The sequence below is a fragment of the Cyprinodon variegatus genome, unplaced genomic scaffold (genome assembly GCF_000732505.1).
Source record: "Cyprinodon variegatus isolate N-32 unplaced genomic scaffold, C_variegatus-1.0 Scaffold916, whole genome shotgun sequence".
Classification (NCBI taxonomy): domain Eukaryota; kingdom Metazoa; phylum Chordata; class Actinopteri; order Cyprinodontiformes; family Cyprinodontidae; genus Cyprinodon; species Cyprinodon variegatus.
Genome location: NW_015151369.1, coordinates 262782 through 284482, shown reverse-complemented (window position 1 = coordinate 284482; position 21701 = coordinate 262782). Strand labels below are relative to the sequence as shown.

Sequence of the window (21701 nt, the reverse complement as noted above, 5' to 3'; positions counted from 1 at the left end):
GCAAGATCTTTTATTCCCCTGTAATGTGGTTGGGGTTGCTTCACGATGATAGCGGAATGATGATAGCACCTTCCTAATGTTAGCATTTTTTGATCTGAGCTATTATATCTACTAATATGCTAAGTGACAATATAGTTTAAACATTCGTTTTTAAGTATGAATCCTGGAAATTATAAATCCTTCCCTCTGCCGACAATCCCTTATCCAGCATGTTCTGAGATAGAAAGAGGTAGAAAACTTTTAATAATTGAAGAATTTAATTAAGCTGAGTATATTTTAGTATAGCATTGACTGCTTGGTCCCTGAAAGGTATTGTACTTTAGGCTCTTTACAAAACACAGAGAGGATGTTTAGACAGAGCAAAACACATTTAACCTTAGTGTTATCTTCTAAAAATCTTGCTCTCTCCTACAGTCTGAATTATCTATGGATATTTCTTATCATGCTGTTAAATCAATACTGCATAACTTTTAACCAAAATATAAGCTTAATTTGAGATCAATTCAATTATTTTTTATGTTATTATACAGAAAGTTGATGCATATTGGGATATGCAAGATCCATTGGGATTTAGTTTTTACATATGCATAGATATACGTTCAGATATATATACAGAAGAGCTATATGTGTAAATATTTTATCTCTTTTTATTCTTATTTTTTATCTTTATTATATTGTATAGTTGGATGTGTGTATATATTGTATAAAACTGTAACTGGAGCGTGTAACAAAAGTAATTTCCCTCTGGGATTATTAAAGTATTTCTGATTCTGATTCAGATTCATATCAATGCTACTTGCTGGCAGCTTTTTCCAAAATCTTACCTACATAATTTTAGAGGGTTGAATCCGTCACTTTATGAGTCATGTGATCCAGAGTGCTGCTTTATGACTGTCTGATCAAATGACACTTAAACATAATATTGATTATCTGACAAAGGATTTAATCTGAAGGGGTGAATGTGGCCTTGACTTTACAAGAAACTCACAAAAATCTATGGATGATTTAATTTAGGGCAGTCCTATGTTTCTAGTCGCTTTAAGGGATGTTAAACCTGGAACTTATAGGTTGAGCTCCCCCAGTAGCCTAAAGTTACATTGTAGGTTTGACAATGCAGTTTTCTTTTAAATACCATCTTATATTTTTTGGCTTACATGCATATATTTTTAATTAATACAAAACTTAAACAGCCATAAAAAATATTCTGCTTAAAGGAGATACCTACAAATTGAACTCCTCAGTAGGTGGCACACTCGTCTGCTCTTGTTCAAATAATTATATTTAAAACAAAATATGACCTTATCTGAAATGAATAGTGTAAAGCCTTCATTGTAACACTATAAAAGGTTGATATGTGTCCTGCCTAAAACCTTGTGTCTTAAAGGGGAGGAGTTGGCCATGTTGGAGGACATGAGTGTTGGAGTGATGGACCTAAGAAATGTCACCTTTAAGGTTACCCAGGCAACCTCTGGTTTCAGCCCAGACATGCTGCCGGTGATCACGGGGAACAGGAATGGTTTCAACGTTAGGGTTCCCATGCCGAGCGTGATGTTCGACACGCTGCCAAGAGAGATCCAGAATGGGATGCTGCTTCGGGTACAGCCAGTTCTGTTCAACGTGGGGATCAATGAGCAGCAGACGCTGGCTGAGAAGTGAGTACCTGTCACTGATAGATAAAGTTAATGGATGTTTACTCACAATTAGATTTTACTCTCTGTCGACTGAGCCTTGTTTAATAAGTATAAATATTTCTAAATTACTGTTGGAATGCAGTTAAAGCATAAATTTGTAGAAGTGCTCCAGTCATTATCTGGTGTTTTCTCTGTGCATCTAAATATGTCTATTGTTATTCTAAGTCTGAAAATATGGAGGGAAAAATTATAGACTTAGATTTTTTTTGGTCCCTTTTCAAAAAAGACTAAATATCCTGAAAGCAGGAACATAAAATCTTAATTGTAAAGAGGACATATTGAACAGTCTATCACAGAAGGTGGAGGAAAAGCATGAAGCTTTGTTTTCAAAAATTTCTTCTTTGCAGATTTGGAGACACATCTCTCCAAGATGTCATCAACATGGAGAGCATGACTCGCCTCAGTTCATATTACGATCAGTTTAAAGAGGTCCTTCCTGAAGACTGTGAGTCAAACACAAACCAAGCAGTGTTTTTCCTTGTCTTTCTGCCTCCTCATCCATCCTCCGCTGATACCTCCTCAGGTCTGCCTCGATCCCGCAGCACCACCACTCTGCCCGACATCCTCAAGCAGCTGAATCAGAACGTTAACGCCAAGAAGAGCAAGAACGTAGAAATCCTGTGGCAGGCAGCAGAGGTGGACTTCTTCTCCTCCTCTGTACTGTATGTTGCAGAAAAAACTATCAACTAAATAACAAGTATGTCACATCTGCTGCTTCATATCTTAAAGGCATGTCGTCGCCTGAACGGAGTGCGTTTCACCAGCTGTAAAAGTGCCAAGGACCGCACAGCCATGTCCCTGACTCTGGAGCAGTGTCAGATCCTGCAGCAGGAACACGCCATGGCCCCGCAGGTCTTCTACCAGGCCTTGGATTGTATGCGCAGGTCAGTCCCGTCTGCTGCGGCTCACCTGGAGAAAATGAATCCTCGCTAAATGAATTGAACATTGTTTCTGTGTCTCCACAGTGAGGGCTGCAGGAGGGAAAACACCATGAAGAACGTGGGATGTCGAAAATATGCCTTTAACTCTCTACAGCTTAAGGCCTTCCCCAAACAGTATCGCCCCCCAGAGGGGACATATGGGAAGGTTGAGACCTAATCAGACTGGTATTTGATGGAACCAAGAGACTTAAAATAAAAAAAACTGAAAAAGTACATTCTATATATATGTTTAAAGAAATGTATTAGGCGAATTGACACAGCAGCCCCTGGTTTTGTGTTTAGTCTGTGTTAGGATTATCAGTGTCCAAGTGCCAGTTCTGCTAGATAGTTTTAAAGATGTTTCCTCCCCCCATTTTTTAGATTTGCTTGAATTGAAATTTACAGCCAAAATGAGAGCTGATTGAAATTTATTGTGTCACATCATGGGTTGTGTGCATCATAGCTGCACCACCTGTAGCACTCTGCAGGTTTACAGCCAAGACGTAATTATTTTTTTCTAAAAAATAATAATTACACATGTCTAATGAGAAACAGATTGCATTTCAGGGAAAAAGTGTTAACCTCCTGATGGATTTATTCTGTTTTTGTTTTTTGTTTTTCTCCAAACTTAAACATTTTTAATCATTAAATAAATCCTACATCTAAAATTAGGCTGCTTCTTGGCTTAAAACTTATAAAGTGCTGCTTTAATCAGAACCTGTTGGACAGCATGAAGTAGGCTAAAAGATCTCAAAGCAACAGATTAGATAGATAGTGGATGAGAAAAAAATCTGAATCAGTGGGGAACCTTTCAAACAATGACCAGCCAACCTATCTTACCCTACATCTTGATGATCGCAAAACTTTTTAGAAATAGTCTGTGGATTAAATATCCTTTATGTAATGTTAGCATCTTATTACATGTGCTGTAAAAACCCAATACAGGATTTCTAAAAAAAAACAAAAAAAAAACATCTAAGCTCCTGTCAAACATCATGGAGGTCTAAGGCTACTTTCTTCCTTTAGGACCTGGACGTTTTGCTGTGAAATCTTCTAGGTGAACATCTTCCCATCAGTTTGTGAATTTCAGACTTTCAGATTATCTAAAACTGTAACTTTCATTTCCATATGGCTCAAAAAGAGCTAAATTACGTTCTTATATTAGGCATATATTAGACTCAGATAATATAAGGGCTTTTTTCCCCACTTAGAACGAAATTGGTTTGAATTTGATAAAACAATAAAATCCTTAAACCAAAATCCAAATAAAAATCTGTAACAAATAAAAGGGATTTTAAAAAAAGTAGAGCAGATTGAGGTAAATATTTTTTCTCTGCTCTGTATAAGGCACCTGGTTGTTCTGATGAGCACGTTATCTCTCTATGTCATCATAAGTTTGTGTATATAATGATTTACTTTGACCATGCATTAACAAACGCCTTATATAGCTGAACTGTCACAGAGCTTTGTGAGTGACCTGTTGCACCTTCATAAGTAAATGCTTCTGTTGCTGTGCACGTATGATTAGTTTGAAACCGAAACTCCAATCTGCATAAAGTTAATAGAGGCCATTTGTAGCAGTTATGCTAAGATTGTTTGCATCTTTATATAAATTCTAAAAACCTCTTGACAAATGCTTATATCTTAGAAGACTCATCATAACTTAACCTCCTCTATGCAAATAATTATTTCTTACACTGCTTGCTATAACTGTGAGAACGTTTCATATTTAGCTTCCTGCACTACTAGTGTCCCACTTTTAAACATGTTTTAGTCTCTAAAAGAAACTTCCTGTTGGCTCTATTGTGGATTAAGAGTTTTTTTTTTTGTAGCAACCATTTTATTTTCATTGTTTTCCTGAAGGTTTAACCAGCCAATCACATAGCAGCCACCAAATCTATTTGAAAATCTAAGCATTGACCTGTTTCACTAACAGATGAAAGGAAAGTTGGGTGCATGGTAATATTGTTGGTGTCAGACAGGGTCGGTCTCAGTGCTTCAGAAACTGTTGCTCTACTAGGATTTTCACAGGCCTCTTTGTAAAACATATGGCATGATTGAAGCACCAAATGCAGCCATAGTGCTGTGTTCATATTGATAACCACAAAGTGTACACATCTGCTGATGCTCTCTTCCAGCAGGATAATGCACCCTGTCACTAAGTCTAAATGATGCCAATAAACTGTTCCCGTGACATGACAGTGACTTTATTTTCTCCCAAATATCCTAGACAGTTACTAGATCTCAATCTAACAGAACCTGTTTTGGATGTGGCCTGTTTGGAGGATTTGTATGTTTAAAATCCAGCCGGCAATTTTCATGCATTTATGAATCATAATCAGTTTTAAAACACTTTGTTCAATATATGCCATGAAGAACTGAGGCAGCACGGGCTGCAAAAACATTGTCCTACCCAGTAATAGTAAGGTGTACCTAAAGAAGCTGCTGATTAGCAGAGGTGTCAAACGTATTTATGTTTGTTACTCAAGTCAAAGCATAACTTCTACTGTTTAAAAAACACTTTTGTAGAAGTTAGAGCATCAGCTTAAGATTTTAATCAAGTAAAATTGTAAAAGTACCATTTTTAATATTACTTAAAGTATAAAAGTAAAAGCAATGTGGAAAAAAATTTAAGGACAGATAATTTACTGCGATACCCCATAAACCTCTTAACATCCACCTCATTTTGGGTAATCCTCGCCTATTTTGCATACCCAAATGGAAAAGCGAATAACTTTGGAACTGTAAGCCCAAATTACATGTGCAATACATTATTTGAAAGCTAATACCCTCTAGTTTCCTAATATACAAATTAAAATTGGTGACTACAACACAGACCAACCTGCATCAGTTCAAACATGACTAAAAGTTGTTGTTTTTTTATTCTCAGAAATCATTGGTCTTTTTTGAACAGCAGTAATAAAGACATTCTTGAGAAAAGGTAGGTTTTATTGTATTATATTTGTTCTACATCATGTCAACCATAAATGCAGAAAATTTCAGACCTCTAGCTATAACACTTCCAGAGCTGTGGCGTTTGGAACTTTTGTGTCAGCTTGGAGCTGGCGCAGGGGACCTGGTGGGTTTTAAGAGGTTAAAGGAACATTTTTTTTACAATTATAGGTGATAACTTCCTTATACTTTTTTATTTATTTATTTTTTTTATTTTATTATAACCAATGGTAACAGTATCAAATTTAACTTTGCATCAACTTGGAAAAACTATTTATTTTGGTATGTGGTGAACAACAAGTTGGTCCAACTACAAAGAAATTCAATATCTGGGTTAAACAAATTATTTCGATGGTTTTTATTTTTTTTAAATACCAAAAGGCCATAATGAAAACTAGCTTACAGGAAACAAAACTACCGAATCTATTTTTAAATGTAAGGAGTAAAAAGTAGAGATAATTGCTAATAAAAAAGGTAAGGGGTAGAAGTAAAAAAATGTCTAAAAAAAATAATTACTCCAGTAAAATATAGATAGCCAAAATTTCTACTTTTGTAAGATAAAGAAGTATTTGTACTTTGTTACTTGACACCTCTGCTGATTAGTACATTTATTCCTCTCTTTACATCTGGCTTTTTAAAACAAATTATGCTGAGGATTCCTTGAGTGTATATTAATGTCTATCTATCTTTTCAATCCAGAGACAAGATCTATTTTGTAAATTAAAAAAACGTTGAGTTTCTTGAGGTTTTAACATATTACTAATCAGATGTGAGAGCTGTAAAAAGATAAAATAAAAACAGTTGAGCAGATTCTTGTAGATTTCATCTTTTTACTGAGTAAGTGCAGAAAGCAAAGTGAAAGGATTTGATATACTTTTGCATAGCATCACTCTCCCAACAAACACTGGATGTCAGTGGATACCTTTTTTTATGCTATAAAATATTGGCAAGTTTCTTGGAAAATGTTGACACTTTTCCTTTTTTAGGTAAAATTTCGAAATCAAACATAAACCCGCCAACATTTCGTTATCTAAGACTGTTTCCCTGACCCAAACAATTGTTTAGCCACATTTAGACCTCTTCATGCATATATTTTTTCAACATTTAATTTACACTTCAGGTTTTTTGGACATACAGTTACATCTTTTCAAAGATGTTTTACTTGGTAATTGAACATTTCTGTTCAAATCTAGATACAGACTACATGTTTTACATTCTAATTAATGTTTCATAAAATTGTTACGCTGCTCTTTTTATTTTATTTTACGTGTTTCGTGGATTTTGCCTTTTATTGTACCTCCTTACAGTTACCTACATCCTGATTGGGGTTGCCCTATGTAGCTTCCGTGCATTACACTAGATTTAGTTATTATAACATTCTTAAGCCTAAAAAGCATCTTACTATATATTCTAGTCCAAACATTTTTGGGTATTACATTATTTGGGATCGATATTCACAGAGATAGATTGCCTACGAGGGAATAGAGAAATAGAAGCTGAATAAATTGTTTTTATATTCTAGTGAAATTTGTTACTGGTTGGCTAAATCAAAGGTCATGAACAAAACAAAAACTTGACTGATTGGTGTAAATTTTTTATGCCTAGGTTACACAGTATTTTGTTAGTTTACATCTGTTTTACAGAAATCTGCAACAGGAAAGAGGATCAGGTTCAGTGTTAGCTGCAACCTGTCGGAAACCTTCTCTGGGACTTTGGCTGGAGGAAGAATTTATTTTCTTTATTTTGATGCTCTATCGTAGGGCTCTAATAAAATCACTAATTAATTTTAACAATAAGTACACATTTATCCAGGTGGTCCTAAAAACACTCTTCTATTTTCATAAAAAAGTCAGTTACTATTATTCCATCTTAGGTTAAAGATACTGATATTTTGATTGAAATTAGATTAAAAATTACTTAATTCAACTTACATGGAGAAAGAACGAGAAAAACATACAAAAAAATAATCCTGCATGGGGTTTACAGTTCAGATTACCCATAGTAGCACTGCTTTAGTCTGGATTATGACTAGCCCCAATTATAGTCTTGTTTCTTATCTTTGGCCTTCAATATTTGTTTACATGTTTTATTATGTTTTGGATTGCATTTACTTGTTGGTTTATTTTTCTTCATTAAGAGTATGTTCAGTTGTTACTGACTGGCATTTGACCTTATCATAACAGTGTATGAACACATTATGGGGAATAGTGCTTCACTCACAGAGAATGGATTAAAACTGAATAATAAATAAAAGACTGTTGAAGCCAGATGAGTGGGACTCAATATTTGACCTTTTGGGGTTTTAGCTTTTATATGTAAAGTTTTAATGAAATAGGAATAATGAATTTACAATGAATGATTAAATGAGTAAATAATGTGAAGTTTTTCTCTTTGACAGTATGGCCTACTAAGATAATACTTTTTTTATTAATGTTCATATCTTCTTCATTACCTCTTGTTGATTGCGTTGAAACAATTCTTGCCATATTCTGTTGTTTGTTTTTACCATTTGGGTTTTCTAACATTTATTCAATTATCTTTCCTAATGTCAGTTAAATAGGTATTTCTAAACTAGTGTATTTTTGTTTACATTTCTAATTTTATTTTAATGGTTTTTTTTTATAATGAAATATATAATAATGAAATACTATCTCATTATAATGAGATACGTTTCTACGGGCTTCCATAGGAATCTCCACTTACATAAAAAAAGAGAAGACAAAATATATACAGGAGATCAACTTAACTATTGCAAGGCAACAGAAATTAATGAATAAATAACAGGCAGTACGGTAATTTTCCACCCAATGAAACATACAAAACTGAAAAATAAATAACTTAAAAGAGACAGCCTCATTCTGCAACAAGACAGTTCCTAACATCAGTGTTTTTCAACCCTGGTCCTCAAGGCACACTGCTCTGCATGTTTTGGATGTTTCAGAGCTTCAGCACACCTGATTCAGATGATTGCAGTTCAGCAAAAATAATCTGCTATCAATTGATAACAGGTGTGTGAAAGCTGGGAAACATCTAAAACATGCAGGGCAGTGTGCCTTGAGGACCAGTGTTAAAAAAAACACACTGCCTTACATCACGTTAACGGAAACAAAACAGCCATTGAGAAAAAAAAAATGCAAATCTCCAGAAGATGGCAGCATCTGACTGGCGGGAAACGCAAAGGAAGCAGAAAATCTTCGACCCGGAAACAAATTACGTTAACGACAGCCGCTAAATGGATTTTTTTTTTCCTATAGTGATTGATAAATGTTATTTAATAGGATTTTAACATTGGCAACCTCTCATATTGTCAGCATCTCTGTGGAATGGTGAGACTTTATTATACATTATGCTGATTACAGAAAGGAAAGAAAGTAATGGCGGAAACGGTTTCACTTTCCGTTTTACTGTTTAACATCTTTAGTCTGCTGGAGACTGAGCTGCAAAGCCTGAGGGTTTCAGCATAACGGTGGCTCCCATTTAATAAATCCTTTAATTTATAGGGACCACTGGCTTTTGTTCATGTATTGTTCTCTAACCTAATCCACTGTTTTTTGTTTTTGTTTTTTGATTCAAGATATGATTGACTTTACTGTACATCCCGTTAATTAAAAAAACTCCCGCCAATTGTCTTCTTGATATTATTAGTTTAGTGCCTGCTTAATTTTTATTTCATTTAGTTTTATATTATCAGCACAGCTGTTATAGTTTAAGCTGCTTTATTTAGCATCATTCTTCTCATCTCTCCCTCTGTAAATTCGTGTTTTTATAAATGCACACCTTATCACCATAAGATTATGGTCTTTGCTCAAAGTCTTTATATTTATTTATAGGTTCTATTTGCACATCTCTTTTGCTTGTTTTTTTTGTTTTAATCTGTAAACAGATTTCTGTTTTTCTCATGATTTGGGCTGCAAATGGATTTATTTTAGGTTCATTTTAAGGAAAGAAAGTTAATTCTGTCTCTAACAGAAATAACTGAGTATTTGTGCTCACTAGGAAGAAAAAAAATTCAAACTAAAAGACATAAAATAAATTATATTCTTCAACATAATTGCATACATTTAAAATAAAGTAAATAATTCACAATAAGAATATAAACATTTCTTTAGTTTCAGTGAAGATTGACTGCATTGTATGTTAAACATTCATTAATTTTCAAATGTTGATTAATATTAAGATTTGTAATGTCATTTTGAACATCCTAATGTATTTATTTCCTTTAAATAAGAAGTTCTTTTGCTTTAGTGCATAAAAAGTCAATTTCCTAGACCTGGAATTGTTGCTTCCAGTGTTTTGGAAAATTAGCTTTCATTGCTTTCTTTCAACTGTGATTGTTCAGATTTTATATTGATAATGATATAAATATTTCTCACCAAGGAAGTTACCCTGATTTAGAAATAAAAGTATGGCAAATTGAAAAATCAGTTCTTTTGTTTATTTTATTTTGGTTTTAATATTAAAGGTCTTAGTTCTATTAACTTGCAAAAGGTTTTGAAACCACTCCTAAAATTAGCTAGGGTAATTCCACCCACAAACCTAACTGGTTTAGTCTGCATTTTTTGGGATATATTAAAGGTATAGTGGAGGATCTTCGCGATTTTTTAAAAAACAACCGCCCTCTCCACTTAACGAAAAAAAAAAGGCACATGCACGACCCTGTACCCGCTCCCGCAAGGGAACATTCATGAGTCCATTTCTCCTCATGCATGCTCTGTTTAAAAAAGTTCCTGTTTGCATTGTCATATAAGCTTATTTTCCCAAGACTGTTTGCAATTTTCCCACTATGTTAGACTCACCACCGGTAGTGCAAATGGGGACAAGCACGTAGGACGGCCTTGCGTAAACATATCACCAGAATGATTGACAATTAGGAGGACCACTTATTTTGATGATCCACCCAGATAAAGAACATCCTCCACTATACCTATAAAACAGAGAATATTGATGAAATGGATAGGGATGGTTTTTAAATACACTGAAAGCTATGGCATGCATTTCCATACTGACCCATGTAGTCAGATAAAATCCATAGCAAATCACCTAATCTTTAGATGGACCCGTTCTGAAGGTGTCATTCTGAACAGGCTATATTCCACAAAGCCATACAAAGGACACAAGACTGATGTAGGAAAAACTCTGGAGATTATATTAAGCACATAATTTTTGCTGTGAAACACGACGGTGGGAGCATCATGCTGGGAGGATAATTTTCTTTATCTGGGACAGCTATATGGGAAGGGAAAATTGATAGTTTCAATGTTAAACGGGCCTATAAAAAAGAGCCTGTTAAAGACTGCTAAAGAATAGAGAAATGGGTTAAAGTTCACCTTCTTATTGTTAAAGTTTGCCGATGTAGGGAGGTAACAAAATCTGAAAGAGCTCAATGATTCCTATCAATTTGTATGGCTCTGTAAGGACCTGGTCATAGATTTCAAGCCATATGGAAAATGCAAAAATCAGTCCCCTTATTTATATCTGAAATGTAAAACTTGAGATAAATAAATTTTTTCCCATTAGTTTTATTAGATTCTTAATGAATAGATCTACCTCTCCTTTCATATTTCCTTCTCTTGTTCCAGTTTTTCTTTCCATCCTGTGAGAGCACCCTGCTACCGCGTCCTCACTCAGCGGGTGGTACGTTTGGTCAGGGTTCACTACACTTCTCTTACTCAATTTACAATCCTCACGTTTTTTCTTCTGCTCACATTTGTTGCTCACACAGGGAAAAACCCATTCACGTCTGATGTCATCCCTGCATAAAAGGAAGAGAGGGACGCCTCACACGGAGGCAGAGCAGAGCAGCAAGGAGAAGAAACTACAAGGCCTTCAGAATTGTCTGGAAAAAGGTAAAATATTTAACACTTTGGCTCTGGAAGTAAATTCAATTCAAAATGTGTTGCTTCTATGGATTACAGGGGTCAAAATGACTAAAAAGCTGCTGCTGGATGTGGACTGTGGTGTAGACGATGCTCAGGCCATTATGCTGGCCTTGGGGGACCCCAATGTACAGATCCTGGGCATCACCTGCGTGCACGGAAACACCACAGTAGAGAACGTGTGCAAGAATGTGCTGCGGGTTCTGCAGGCCTGCAGAAAATTGGAGGTGGGTCCAGAAATTCTTTGAATGAAATGTTGAGTCTTTCTTTTTATGTAGATGGTGAACAGAAATCTGTGTGCTAAAACTCAACATGATAGCCTTAAGTAAAATTAGTGGCAGAATAACTACTTTAAGATGGCATTTTAACAAAGGAATAGAGGAATAAATCATTTGAGAAGCTGCTCTGCTGTTCTCTTACATTAAACTCTTGTTAACATCTGAACTTTATCCGGCGCACCAGAGCTGCCCATACCAGCTTTTTTTTTTAGCTGCAAGACGTATCTTAGTTTGTACTGTTAAAAAAAACAAACTTTAGAAGGTTAGATATTTGCTTCTAGAAATTCAGATCTGCATTTAAAGTGTTAAATTTCTGAATTGTCCTTCATAGTGTTCTTCCTTATTGTGTTAGCCTTTATTGGCCTCATGTGAAAAGTCAGCATGTTTTAATTTATCTGCCTAACAATGAGTTCCTCAAGTCTCGTGATTTAGAGAAAGAGGTGGACAACAAGTGCCCATGGTTTAGAGGATGAGTTGTGTTCATTCTGTACATGTCGTTATTGCACAACTTCCTTACTGAGCAGTCAGTATGTTAAACAGTAGAGAGGACTTATACACATTAAACTTTCAGGATGAATTTTGTCATGTGACATCAAGGGTCTTGGCATGCTGAGAGGAAGACGATAATGACTGTTGTTAATACGAGTATTAGGATTACTATTATTATTATATATATGTATATATATATATATGTATATGTGTTTATATAAATCTGGTTTAAATGGAAGAAATAGGCCATAAAAAATGTTTAAAAGCCACAAGCAATTGAAATAAAGATGTTGTGCTATATGCAGCAAGTTGATACAGCTACATAGTTATGGCAGTATCACCCTGGGAGGATGATTTTCTTCCACATGGAGTTAAAATCCTGGAAAATATAGAAAGCCTGGACTCTGTGGGAGGCTAATCACCATTCAGTATGAAAACGACCTGAAACTTACCAGCAGAGGTACGATTAAGGGTTTATATCAAAGCATATTTATTAGTCAGTTTGACCCGGTAAAAGCATAAATCGACATCTAATTTAAAATCTGCTGTAAACTGCTGTTCATACATGCCCTCTGTCTTTTTCTGAGCTGACATTGTTTTGTAAAGAAAAATTGAGAAAAGCCTTTATTTTGTGGCAAACTGCTGTCAGCTGCGAAGTTAACAGTGGTTCTAAACACTCTGAAATCCTTCCCCAATTTGATCCGGCACCTAAAAAGGGGTTAAAATATGACAAAGTGTAATAACAAAAAGATGCTAGCTGTTTTTTTTTTTGTTTTTTTTTTTGCAAACTAAGCTGTTTTTTTTATTAGTGTAGAATGCCTGTAGTTGTCACATGGGGAACTAAAAAGGTCCAAAAAGTCCAGAGGCGGAGCTTTCTGCAAACATTGTGGGAAAACTTCTGAACTTCTCAGAACTTTTCTGTTTGTTTAAAGTCACAAAAATGTGACCCTGTGTTAATCTGAGGACATTTCCTAAAAAGTTCCTTATTAGCAAAGTTTTTGATGTCAAACCATGTGGTATGGTTTAGAAATGATATTGCATCACAGCAGAGTTTCATGTGGTCGACTTGATCCATTGAATCATGCTATTTGTTTCGTTGTCTAGATTCCAGTGTTTAAAGGTGCTGATAAGCCCATCCTTGGGAACAGCCTCAGTGGAGGGAACTTCCACGGTGAGGATGGCCTAGGAGACGCGCCTGACCCCGGTGCTCCTGGTCTGGACCTGATTCAGGAAGAGAACGCTGTGTCGGCTTTGATCAGAATTGTCAACGAGAATCCCGGAGAGGTGAGACATGGAGAAGGGCTGAACTGTACTGAAGTCTTTTCTGCATAATTCTTAATCTGTGTGCGTCTCCCAGGTGTGTCTGGTTGCCACGGCACCCCTCACCAACTTGGCTCTGGCTGTGAGGATGGATCCATCTCTGCCGGGCAAACTCAAAGGACTCTACATCATGGGAGGGAACACGGAGTGTGAGTGAAACACAGAGAGCTTCTAGATTAAAGGAGGGGATCTTTACTAAAGAAAAAGGGACACAGATATAAGATATTTCTATTCGAAGTAAAAAGACTCCTATATAATATCTCTCACTTACTAAACTACAGAACCATACAAAAAAAAGTATTTGTACACTCAGATTTTTGTGCTTTTGAATTATTTGTCCCACCTCAATATTTTGGATTATCAAACAAATTTGAATCTGAAGAGGAGAAAATATAAAGAGCAGTTTGAACGGATAATTTAGTTCATTAGGAGAAATTCCAGCCCCGTATTCTGAATCATGAAATACGATTAGCAGAATATTTTTAATAACTATCTGAAGCAACACCAAGATAGATAACTGCCAGACATTTATAAGAAAAATCTAATTATATAGGACCTGTCCAACAATATGGCGTAGGCTAAAAGATTTCAGACGGCAACACATCAGGACAACACCTCTTTATCAAGGTACATTTCCATTATGGAGTGTGAAAATCATGCCTCTGAATCTGAACAGGTTATCTGGCTGTAGGAAAGCTGCTTCACATTGATCACCGACCTCAGCAGCAGAGATGTCCAGAATGAGGTTTAAAATAATGAAAAAAAGACCAAAAATAGACCTTTTTACTGCAGATTTGGTGTAAAGACCGCTGTACTAACTGGACTGAAATATTTACAATTGTTCTAAAATATTTTATAAGACGGATCATGTAAGCAGATATTTTCTGCATGTTCAATCTTTTCTCCTCGAGGGTATTTCACAGTGTAGACAAACACAGCACTATTTCCTGCACTAACGCTAACTGCTCTGATACCAGATACTGGAAACAACAGAGCTTCTATTGGATTACATAAAGTTATTGTAAAGAATAATTTGTCCGTTTGATCTGCTTTGAAACTGAATCAATTTTAACTCGGAGGAGGTTTTTAATCTGTATATCAGATTATAAACACTATAAAAACTGAAAGCTAAAGTCAGCACTTTTCATTATTTAAACCAACATGTCATATCTTATCCATGTATTTTTATGTAAACACTGATGTTTAGTGTAAGGCGCTGGGCGTCAATTGATGTTTGCAATCAAGAATTGTGTTGTTTTCAGTAAACATGGCCTCCAGAGGACCATTAACGGTTAATGAAGGAACCACAACATTGGTCATATCAGCCAGTAGTGCATGTTTGGCGTCTTCCCAGCAGGAATGGCCATCTTAAGTTCAGAGTTCATCCAAAACCTACCGGTACCTTCATTTCTCCTGGTTGGTTTCTAACCCATTTTGTCTGATTTGACTTTTTTATTTTTTATGGTGAAAACATGGCGAAGGAAATTGGGGCCAAAACAATTAATCGGATTAATCGTGATTAATCGATTATTGAAATAAACGTCAACTAATTTAGTAATTGATTAATCATCAACTGGAGTATAGATACTCTAAAACATGCCTTTAGCTGACAGAAAACTCACAGAGCAGTAATTATACCAAAATTGTAAAAAAAATTATAAACATTTTGCATTTGAGATACAGAAAACCCACCTTTTTCTTCATTATGATCCATTCAGATCTCCTCAAGAGGAAAACCTGTAGTTTCACCTGGTTTAATTTCTATTAATCGATAGTTTAATTGATTTGCAAAATAATTGTTAGTTGCAGCCCTAAAGGAAATTCTGTCCCTGAAAACAAACTAGGCTGGTTCCTGTAAGGTCTGCTGCAGGGGAAACGCACTGTTAAAAATACTGCATGACTTTAAACAGGAGCTGCATACAGGGCCATGTATTCATACAATGAACAGGTTGGTTCGGATGGGTTTTCTCTAAGAGAAATCTGTTTGAGGGTCAGACACCTTTATAGCATTGCGATCTTGTCCCACCAGTGAGCTCAGAAATAACCCAACTTTCTGTACTTTTAGTTACAAATTCAAAGTTTAGAAAGGATTATATCTCATATAACATAATCAACACAATTCCCTTTGATCTATTTTATATAGTACCATGGTAGGAGCAGTACACGTCCTGTACTGTTCCAGGCATTTGGTGGTGGAATCACATGAAATAAAAAAAAAAAATCAATATTTAATTAACAGAACTTTCTCTGAATAATGATAATATTTCCAACCGTTATAGAAATACATACAGCTCAGACTGAGGAGAGTCTCTCTAATTAATTATCCTTTAAAAGGCCACTGATGTAGCTCAGCTAACTGTAGGATGGGTCTGCAGAGAGGCCGGGGTCACAGCTGGGTAAAATAATACCCGCCTTTGAATATAGCCCAAAGGGTCCGACCTCAGTCAGCTCTCCACATTCCCTCAGAGCCTGCATGCTGTTTGAAGCTCTGCCTTTCATCTCACATGCAAGCTGCTGAACGCCCTTAAAACTATTCATACCCTACATGATCCGACATTTGACTGATTTTAATTGCAAACATGAGATGATTAAACCTGTCCAAATAACACATTTTTTATTTTATTTTTTTTACTGTGAGAGTATTTTTTTTCTTATTTGCCCTCACATTGTATTCCTGTGTCCTTCAGCCCGAGGAAACATCACAGTGTGTGCAGAGTTTAACTTTGCTGCGGATCCAGAGGCTGCGTACGTGGTGCTGAATGATTTCCAGTGTCCCACTTATCTGGCCTGCTGGGAGTTTACCTGCTACAGCCAGCTGCCATGGGTAAGGCTCATTTTCGACATATTCAATGATTTAAAAAATAAAAATCTACTGATCCTTATTAGGTTGTGAGTCTAATTTGTTTCTTACTGGATCACATTTGATCGGTTTGATTTGACCGAATAACTGCAAAGTTTCTTGTAAAAGTTATAGATGATGATTTGTATATAGAGGAATGCAAATGTAAAAACAGTGATTACCAGCAATGAAGTATTGATACATTTCATCTTAATGAAGGAGTTTTATAGCCTATAGGCAGAAGCTGTTATTGTGGTTTAATTAAAAAGAAATTTTATTAGCAACTTAGAATTTCACATAACTAGTGATCAAAAGGTATTCAGTGCAATTAATTTTATTTATATAGGACTAATTTGCAACATATGTCATTTCAAGGCACTTTATAGAGCAGTTCATTAAAATCATACAGTCAGATTGGTAAAAAGTTTTTGGTTTTAAGTGTGAAACTGACTGCATCAAGTCATTGACTATGCTGGATTTGCTCCCCCTGTATTAGCATGTAGCCACGGTAAACGTTAATCTGCATTGTGTCGTCGACTCTGCAGCAATCCCTCACATCGACCATGCATGCAGCGACAGCGAAGAGGAAAAATGATCTTTTAACAGGAAGGAACCTCCAGCAGAACCAGGCTCAGTGTCTGCTCCTTTCTGCAGGGCTCAAATGGACAGAAACAGACATATAACAGAAACAGGGCAGCTGTGCTCCATAATTAACCTTTAACGCCTCTAGTCAGTGCACATCTGCTAATCACCAGTGGATGTTTTTTTTAGTTAATATTTTTTTAGATTAGAAATACCTGCTGCAGAATGGAGTGTTATAGTAGCTTTAACAGATGCTTAAACGTACTGAGGATCAGGAAAATGGTGCATTTTTAAGCAGCAGCTTATGGCTGCTTGTTATTGAAGCCGGGTGCAATGATGTCCTCATGCTGCTTCTTCATTAAAGGCGAACGCCATTTTTTTTCCATTGGGCCCCCGATTTTACGTTATTACATCATGTTCTACTCACCCATATGAGTTTTGTGTCATTTGGAGCTGTTCTGAAGATATTCCGTTAGGTTATATCCAAGTAACTTCTTCTTATGGGCAATGAGTTGAAGGCACAAACTAAACTGTTCATAATTTATCATTTATGGTACTCCAGCATTCATAACATGTAGGCGAATCACTGTCCCCCAGACATCCGCGGTTATATTTTTTATATTTATATCTTTTAAAAACGAAACGGCGCGTGTATCCCTTTAAGGTTTTGCTCTTTCTGAATAAATAAAAAATAGATATTTAACATAAAAACTGCAGTAGTGTTTTTCCAGTATTGCTGGTACATTATTTTTCATTATTTTTTCATTACTTTCACTTTTTTATTTATCTATTAACTTTTTTTTTAATCAAAATTCTTAAAGAGAATTGGAACTTTTTTGTAGGATGACATCTTTGCCACATTATTTATTATGACCGGTTAATGCTGCAGTTTGTCCTTGTTTTCATTTCTTCAGGAGTTTTGTGACACCTGGTTGGGTCAGGACAGCGACAAGGCTCGCTTCATGGCGAAAATCTTCCGCCACGGTATGGAGGAGGCCAAGAAAGAGAGTACGCAGAACGAGTGTCTGGGTTGCACGGGATTTGTATCCTGTGACTCCTACGCCATGGCGGCCGCCATGGATGACTTGTTCATCACAGAAAGCGATCAGTACCCGGTCAGCGTTGAACTGACTGGGACTTACACCAGAGGAATGATGATCGTGGACACTTTGGGGCTGCTGAAGAAAACGCATAAAGCTGTTATTATGAAGAAGGTGGACATGGAAAAGTTCAAAAAGATGATGATGGCGGCTTTGAAATGACAAACACACATGGAGTGAACTCAGGTCCTCAGGTTCAGACTGGGTAACAACAACACAGCAATGCAAATAAGAATAGAAAGAGTAAAGCGTCACCTTTAAAAAGCTTGAACCCATTTATGGAGGATTAGGTCCCCGACACAAAGGTCAGCAGTTCAAAACGCCGCCCAGTGAGCTTTGCTGCATGTCTTCCCCCTCTTTCCAAACACATTTCCTGTCTACCTACTACTGAAAAAAATAAACATAAAAAATAAAGGCCACTAGTGCCTAAGATATTAAAGAGAGAAACCTGCCATGAAGGATCAAACCCTCAGTCTGTCACTTTTTATGCCAAAAAAACCTGTCAGTTCATCAGCAAACTTTGAGGACCTCCACTGATATGTCTGTTAATTCTGAGACTAACAGGTTTGTTATGGTAGAATTATTTATGCTACCAGTATGAGGCTTAATGGAGGTGAAATACAGGAAACGGATAATGTAATATCACAATAGAGAAATTCACTAACCCATCCCATTGGGGAGCAGTGGGCTAGCACTGGAGCAGCATTCTGCTTGCCTTGAAGCTGGACATGAGAAGGAGTAAAAAAAACAAAGGGCCAAAATGAAGCCAAGTATATCATGAAGGAATTAGCTTGATATTGTCCCATTAAATGACTAGCAAAACGTTTTTTTTTTTAATACAATGGATAATTAAATAAACTGTTTAATTTATTGTATTATGGAATTGAATATTTATTTCATAATAATTATAAATAAATTTAGTCCTGTCCGCTGCACAGCACAGCTATTTCAGGCATCAAAGACTTAAATGTTTGGAAACCTTCTGGGACATTAATATTTTATTATGAGATATTTTACACATGCGATACATTAAATCCATCTTTCTTTCCTTTCATCTGAGGCTGGGTTGCAGAGGTAACAGGACTGAGAGGTAAACTCAGCTCCTCTTACTAGCAGCACTCTCCAGCTTCGGGGAATCTTAAGTACTTTCTAGTGCTAAAGGGAGATTCAGTCTATCAGGCGATGTTTTACGGTGATACGGAGCCCAGCCACCCTTTTAGCAGCTCACTCTTTGGTTATGATCCACATTTCATGGTAGTTGTTTTGTGTTTAAAGTGTAGACTAGCTGGAGAACCAAGAGCTCCTCTTTTTGTCTCAGCATCCACTCATCGCTGCAGACCTGTTTCTGCCTGGAGAAATCAAGCCGCCTGACCTCCAACCTGGAGGCAGCTGTCCACCAACACTGACTAGTATTAAAAACAGTTTGCTGACAACAGTTTTTATTTTTGTTTGTTTGCTTGTTTTATGGGAATCTTTGAAGTAAAACTGCTTGATGAGGTTCCTTAGGGTCAGTTGGGGATCATCTGACCTCCATTTGTCCCTAAAAGAAAACCATCTTCAGAACATTTTTAGTACATGAAATGTTTTTTTATGTGACATTTTATAAATGAGGAGTGTTACCAACTCAATTGTCACTACCTCTCCTGGTAGCTTAGAAGGAAAACGTAATAACTTTCTTAGATTCAGGTGTGATTTATCAACCCCCCACCCCACTATGAGTTTTTCATAGTGAATCTTATGTAATGTTTTTTTAAACTGATTCTCGTAAATCATTTATCTCTAGTGTGCAGAAAAAGGAACAACTATTTTTGATTAGATTTTGACTAATATCATAGAGAAACCAAGCTTTTCCATCTGCTTTAGCTTTGTCATGTAACAAAGGGAGGAGGATGTTGAAGTAGGTCTGCTTTGGTACAAAATTCTAATCTCTCTTAGATTTGATGATGATGAGGCTCAAGTTATTATTCTTCAATCATCTTTTGCTGCTCAATGCTAGAAAAGAATTTGTAAGTCATCCTTTTTTTACTGTTATTTTTTTTTTTTTGTAAATGAATAGATATTTTTAAAATAATCATACTGTATATATATGCTAAGACATGTATGAAGTATACAGAGAGAAAATACAAGTTCCTGTTCTTGTTATTTAAAGTATTTGCTCTAATCTGGGGTTTGACTGTTTACTAGTTGTCTGTTTATTGTGATGACCTGTAAAAAATATCTGTATCTTATAAGGAAGTTTTAATAAAACACGATTATCCTCCTCATCAACATGGAGATTTGTGTGTTAAACTGGAAGAGCTCCCCTTTGGGAAAAGGTGAGATATTTTTTTGTTATTGTAAAGAAAATGCTTTAAAACACATCCAGTTGTATATTTTTCTCTAAGAAATGCTGAGATACATATTTATTTCATGTGTATTGCTCTCAAAAGTTTACATTTTGTTGTAAATCCATTGGACTCTTGTTTTGTTTTAAGCTTTAGTTTTTTTTTCCTATACTTGATCTTTAACAAATTAACCTCATCCTGTCAGCTTTGATTTATTTTCAAGTTGGTTCCACTGACTTTAATTTGATTTGTACTGTTTTATCTCTCTTCTATTATATATTAATTTATCCTATTTACTCACTATAAAAGTTTTCACTCAGTCCGTTTCTCTCTCAAGGCTACATATTTCTGTGCAGGCTGGTGTTTGTAGACCAGACAGCTTCTTCCCATAACAAATCAGGTTCTTTCTCAAGGTTTATTCATAACATGTTACTGTTAACCAAAGTGTGTGTAATTTGTTTTGATTGACTACTTTCCATTGTTGTAATTAAGGGGGAACGAACGCTGCTCAGGCAGAACAGAGCAGAATGCTGTCATTCGGGCTGTATGATGACTGTTCTCTCTTTGCAAAGATATTTAATAAATGTGCCGACTGAGTGAAATCCATCGATCTCCGTTTATTTAACTAGGATGAATATTTGAATACTTTTTTCCCATGACAGTACATTCATTTTCTTGACATGGTGATACCTGCTGTACTGTGAAATGGCATTTCTAGATTATATTACATAATCATAATATTACATTTGAATCCTTAAACCATAAAACAATGTTAACATCTCACAAAATAACTTAAATACGAACCTGACCTCTGCCACTTGTAGAATCACTTTGGCTGAACCTTTATAATTTGAGCAAGTTCAAGCTGTAGTAAGAAATAAAATATTAATGTTAGCAGTCTGGATGGGTGTAAAACAAACTATTCTAGATTAAAATTCTGAGGCTTTGGGACTCCACAGAACGACAGCAGGAGCTTTTATCCACAGATGGAGAAAATTTTATTCTGACACATCAGAAGAGAACTTCAGCTTTTATCGACTGTTTTGACCACGAATAAAAGATTTCATTTCAAATTTGGACACTGATTTTTGATCAAAAGCATGTTTGACAACAATGTTTAGTTTTTTTCCCCACACCTTTTCTGACTTTCTGACTGATATATTACAATTTCACTCTATGCTTATGGCTTCCAAAAAGTGATTAAATAATACCTGGGTCTAACCATGATCCATATAAGCTTCTGGGAAGGCTATTCATACAAAGATGCATATATATGTATTAGGGATGGGACAATTTATGAAAACCGTCAGAATCGTTCGGTTCGACTGTC

General features: G+C 35.9%; 2 protein-coding genes across 4 annotated transcripts in view; both read left to right on the top strand.

The window, feature by feature from the left end:
- inpp4a (inositol polyphosphate-4-phosphatase type I A) overlaps positions 1-5396 on the top strand; it is a 33127-nt gene extending 27731 nt beyond the window's left edge. For both annotated transcript variants that reach the window (XM_015398162.1, XM_015398163.1), the window contains exons 20-24: positions 1385-1652; positions 2039-2136; positions 2215-2327; positions 2421-2575; positions 2657-5396. In XM_015398162.1, coding sequence (XP_015253648.1) covers positions 1385-1652; positions 2039-2136; positions 2215-2327; positions 2421-2575; positions 2657-2789 — 767 coding nt within the window. In that variant the 3' untranslated portion in view covers positions 2790-5396. The remainder of the gene's footprint in view (positions 1-1384; positions 1653-2038; positions 2137-2214; positions 2328-2420; positions 2576-2656) is intronic.
- A 3366-nt stretch (positions 5397-8762) lies between these two features.
- LOC107099896 (inosine-uridine preferring nucleoside hydrolase-like) lies at positions 8763-20623 on the top strand. Of its 2 annotated transcripts, XM_015398190.1 has the most exons (8): positions 8783-8889; positions 11143-11197; positions 11286-11409; positions 11479-11666; positions 13311-13490; positions 13564-13675; positions 16214-16350; positions 17862-20622. In XM_015398190.1, exons 1-8 carry the CDS (start codon positions 8828-8830, stop codon positions 18207-18209), a joined length of 1206 nt encoding a protein of 401 aa, XP_015253676.1. In that variant the 5' UTR covers positions 8783-8827; the 3' UTR covers positions 18210-20622. The 2 variants fall into 2 exon arrangements, with proteins under 2 accessions (XP_015253677.1, XP_015253676.1); XM_015398191.1 differs by lacking the exon at positions 11143-11197 and having other exon boundaries at positions 8763-8889; positions 17862-20623.
- The last annotated feature ends 1078 nt before the right edge of the window (positions 20624-21701 follow it).

What these genes read in the sequence shown, in the direction of transcription:
- LOC107099896 (XM_015398190.1), top strand. Translation starts at nt 8,828, where the DNA reads ATGTTATTTAATAGGATTTTAACATTGGCAACCTCTCATATTGTCAGC. An exon ending in GTCAGCATCTCTGTGGAATG is followed by an intron (nt 8,890 to 11,142) that starts GTGAGACTTTAT and finishes CTCTTGTTCCAG; the next exon opens with TTTTTCTTTCCATCCTGTGA. An exon ending in TCAACGAGAATCCCGGAGAG is followed by an intron (nt 13,491 to 13,563) that starts GTGAGACATGGA and finishes TGCGTCTCCCAG; the next exon opens with GTGTGTCTGGTTGCCACGGC.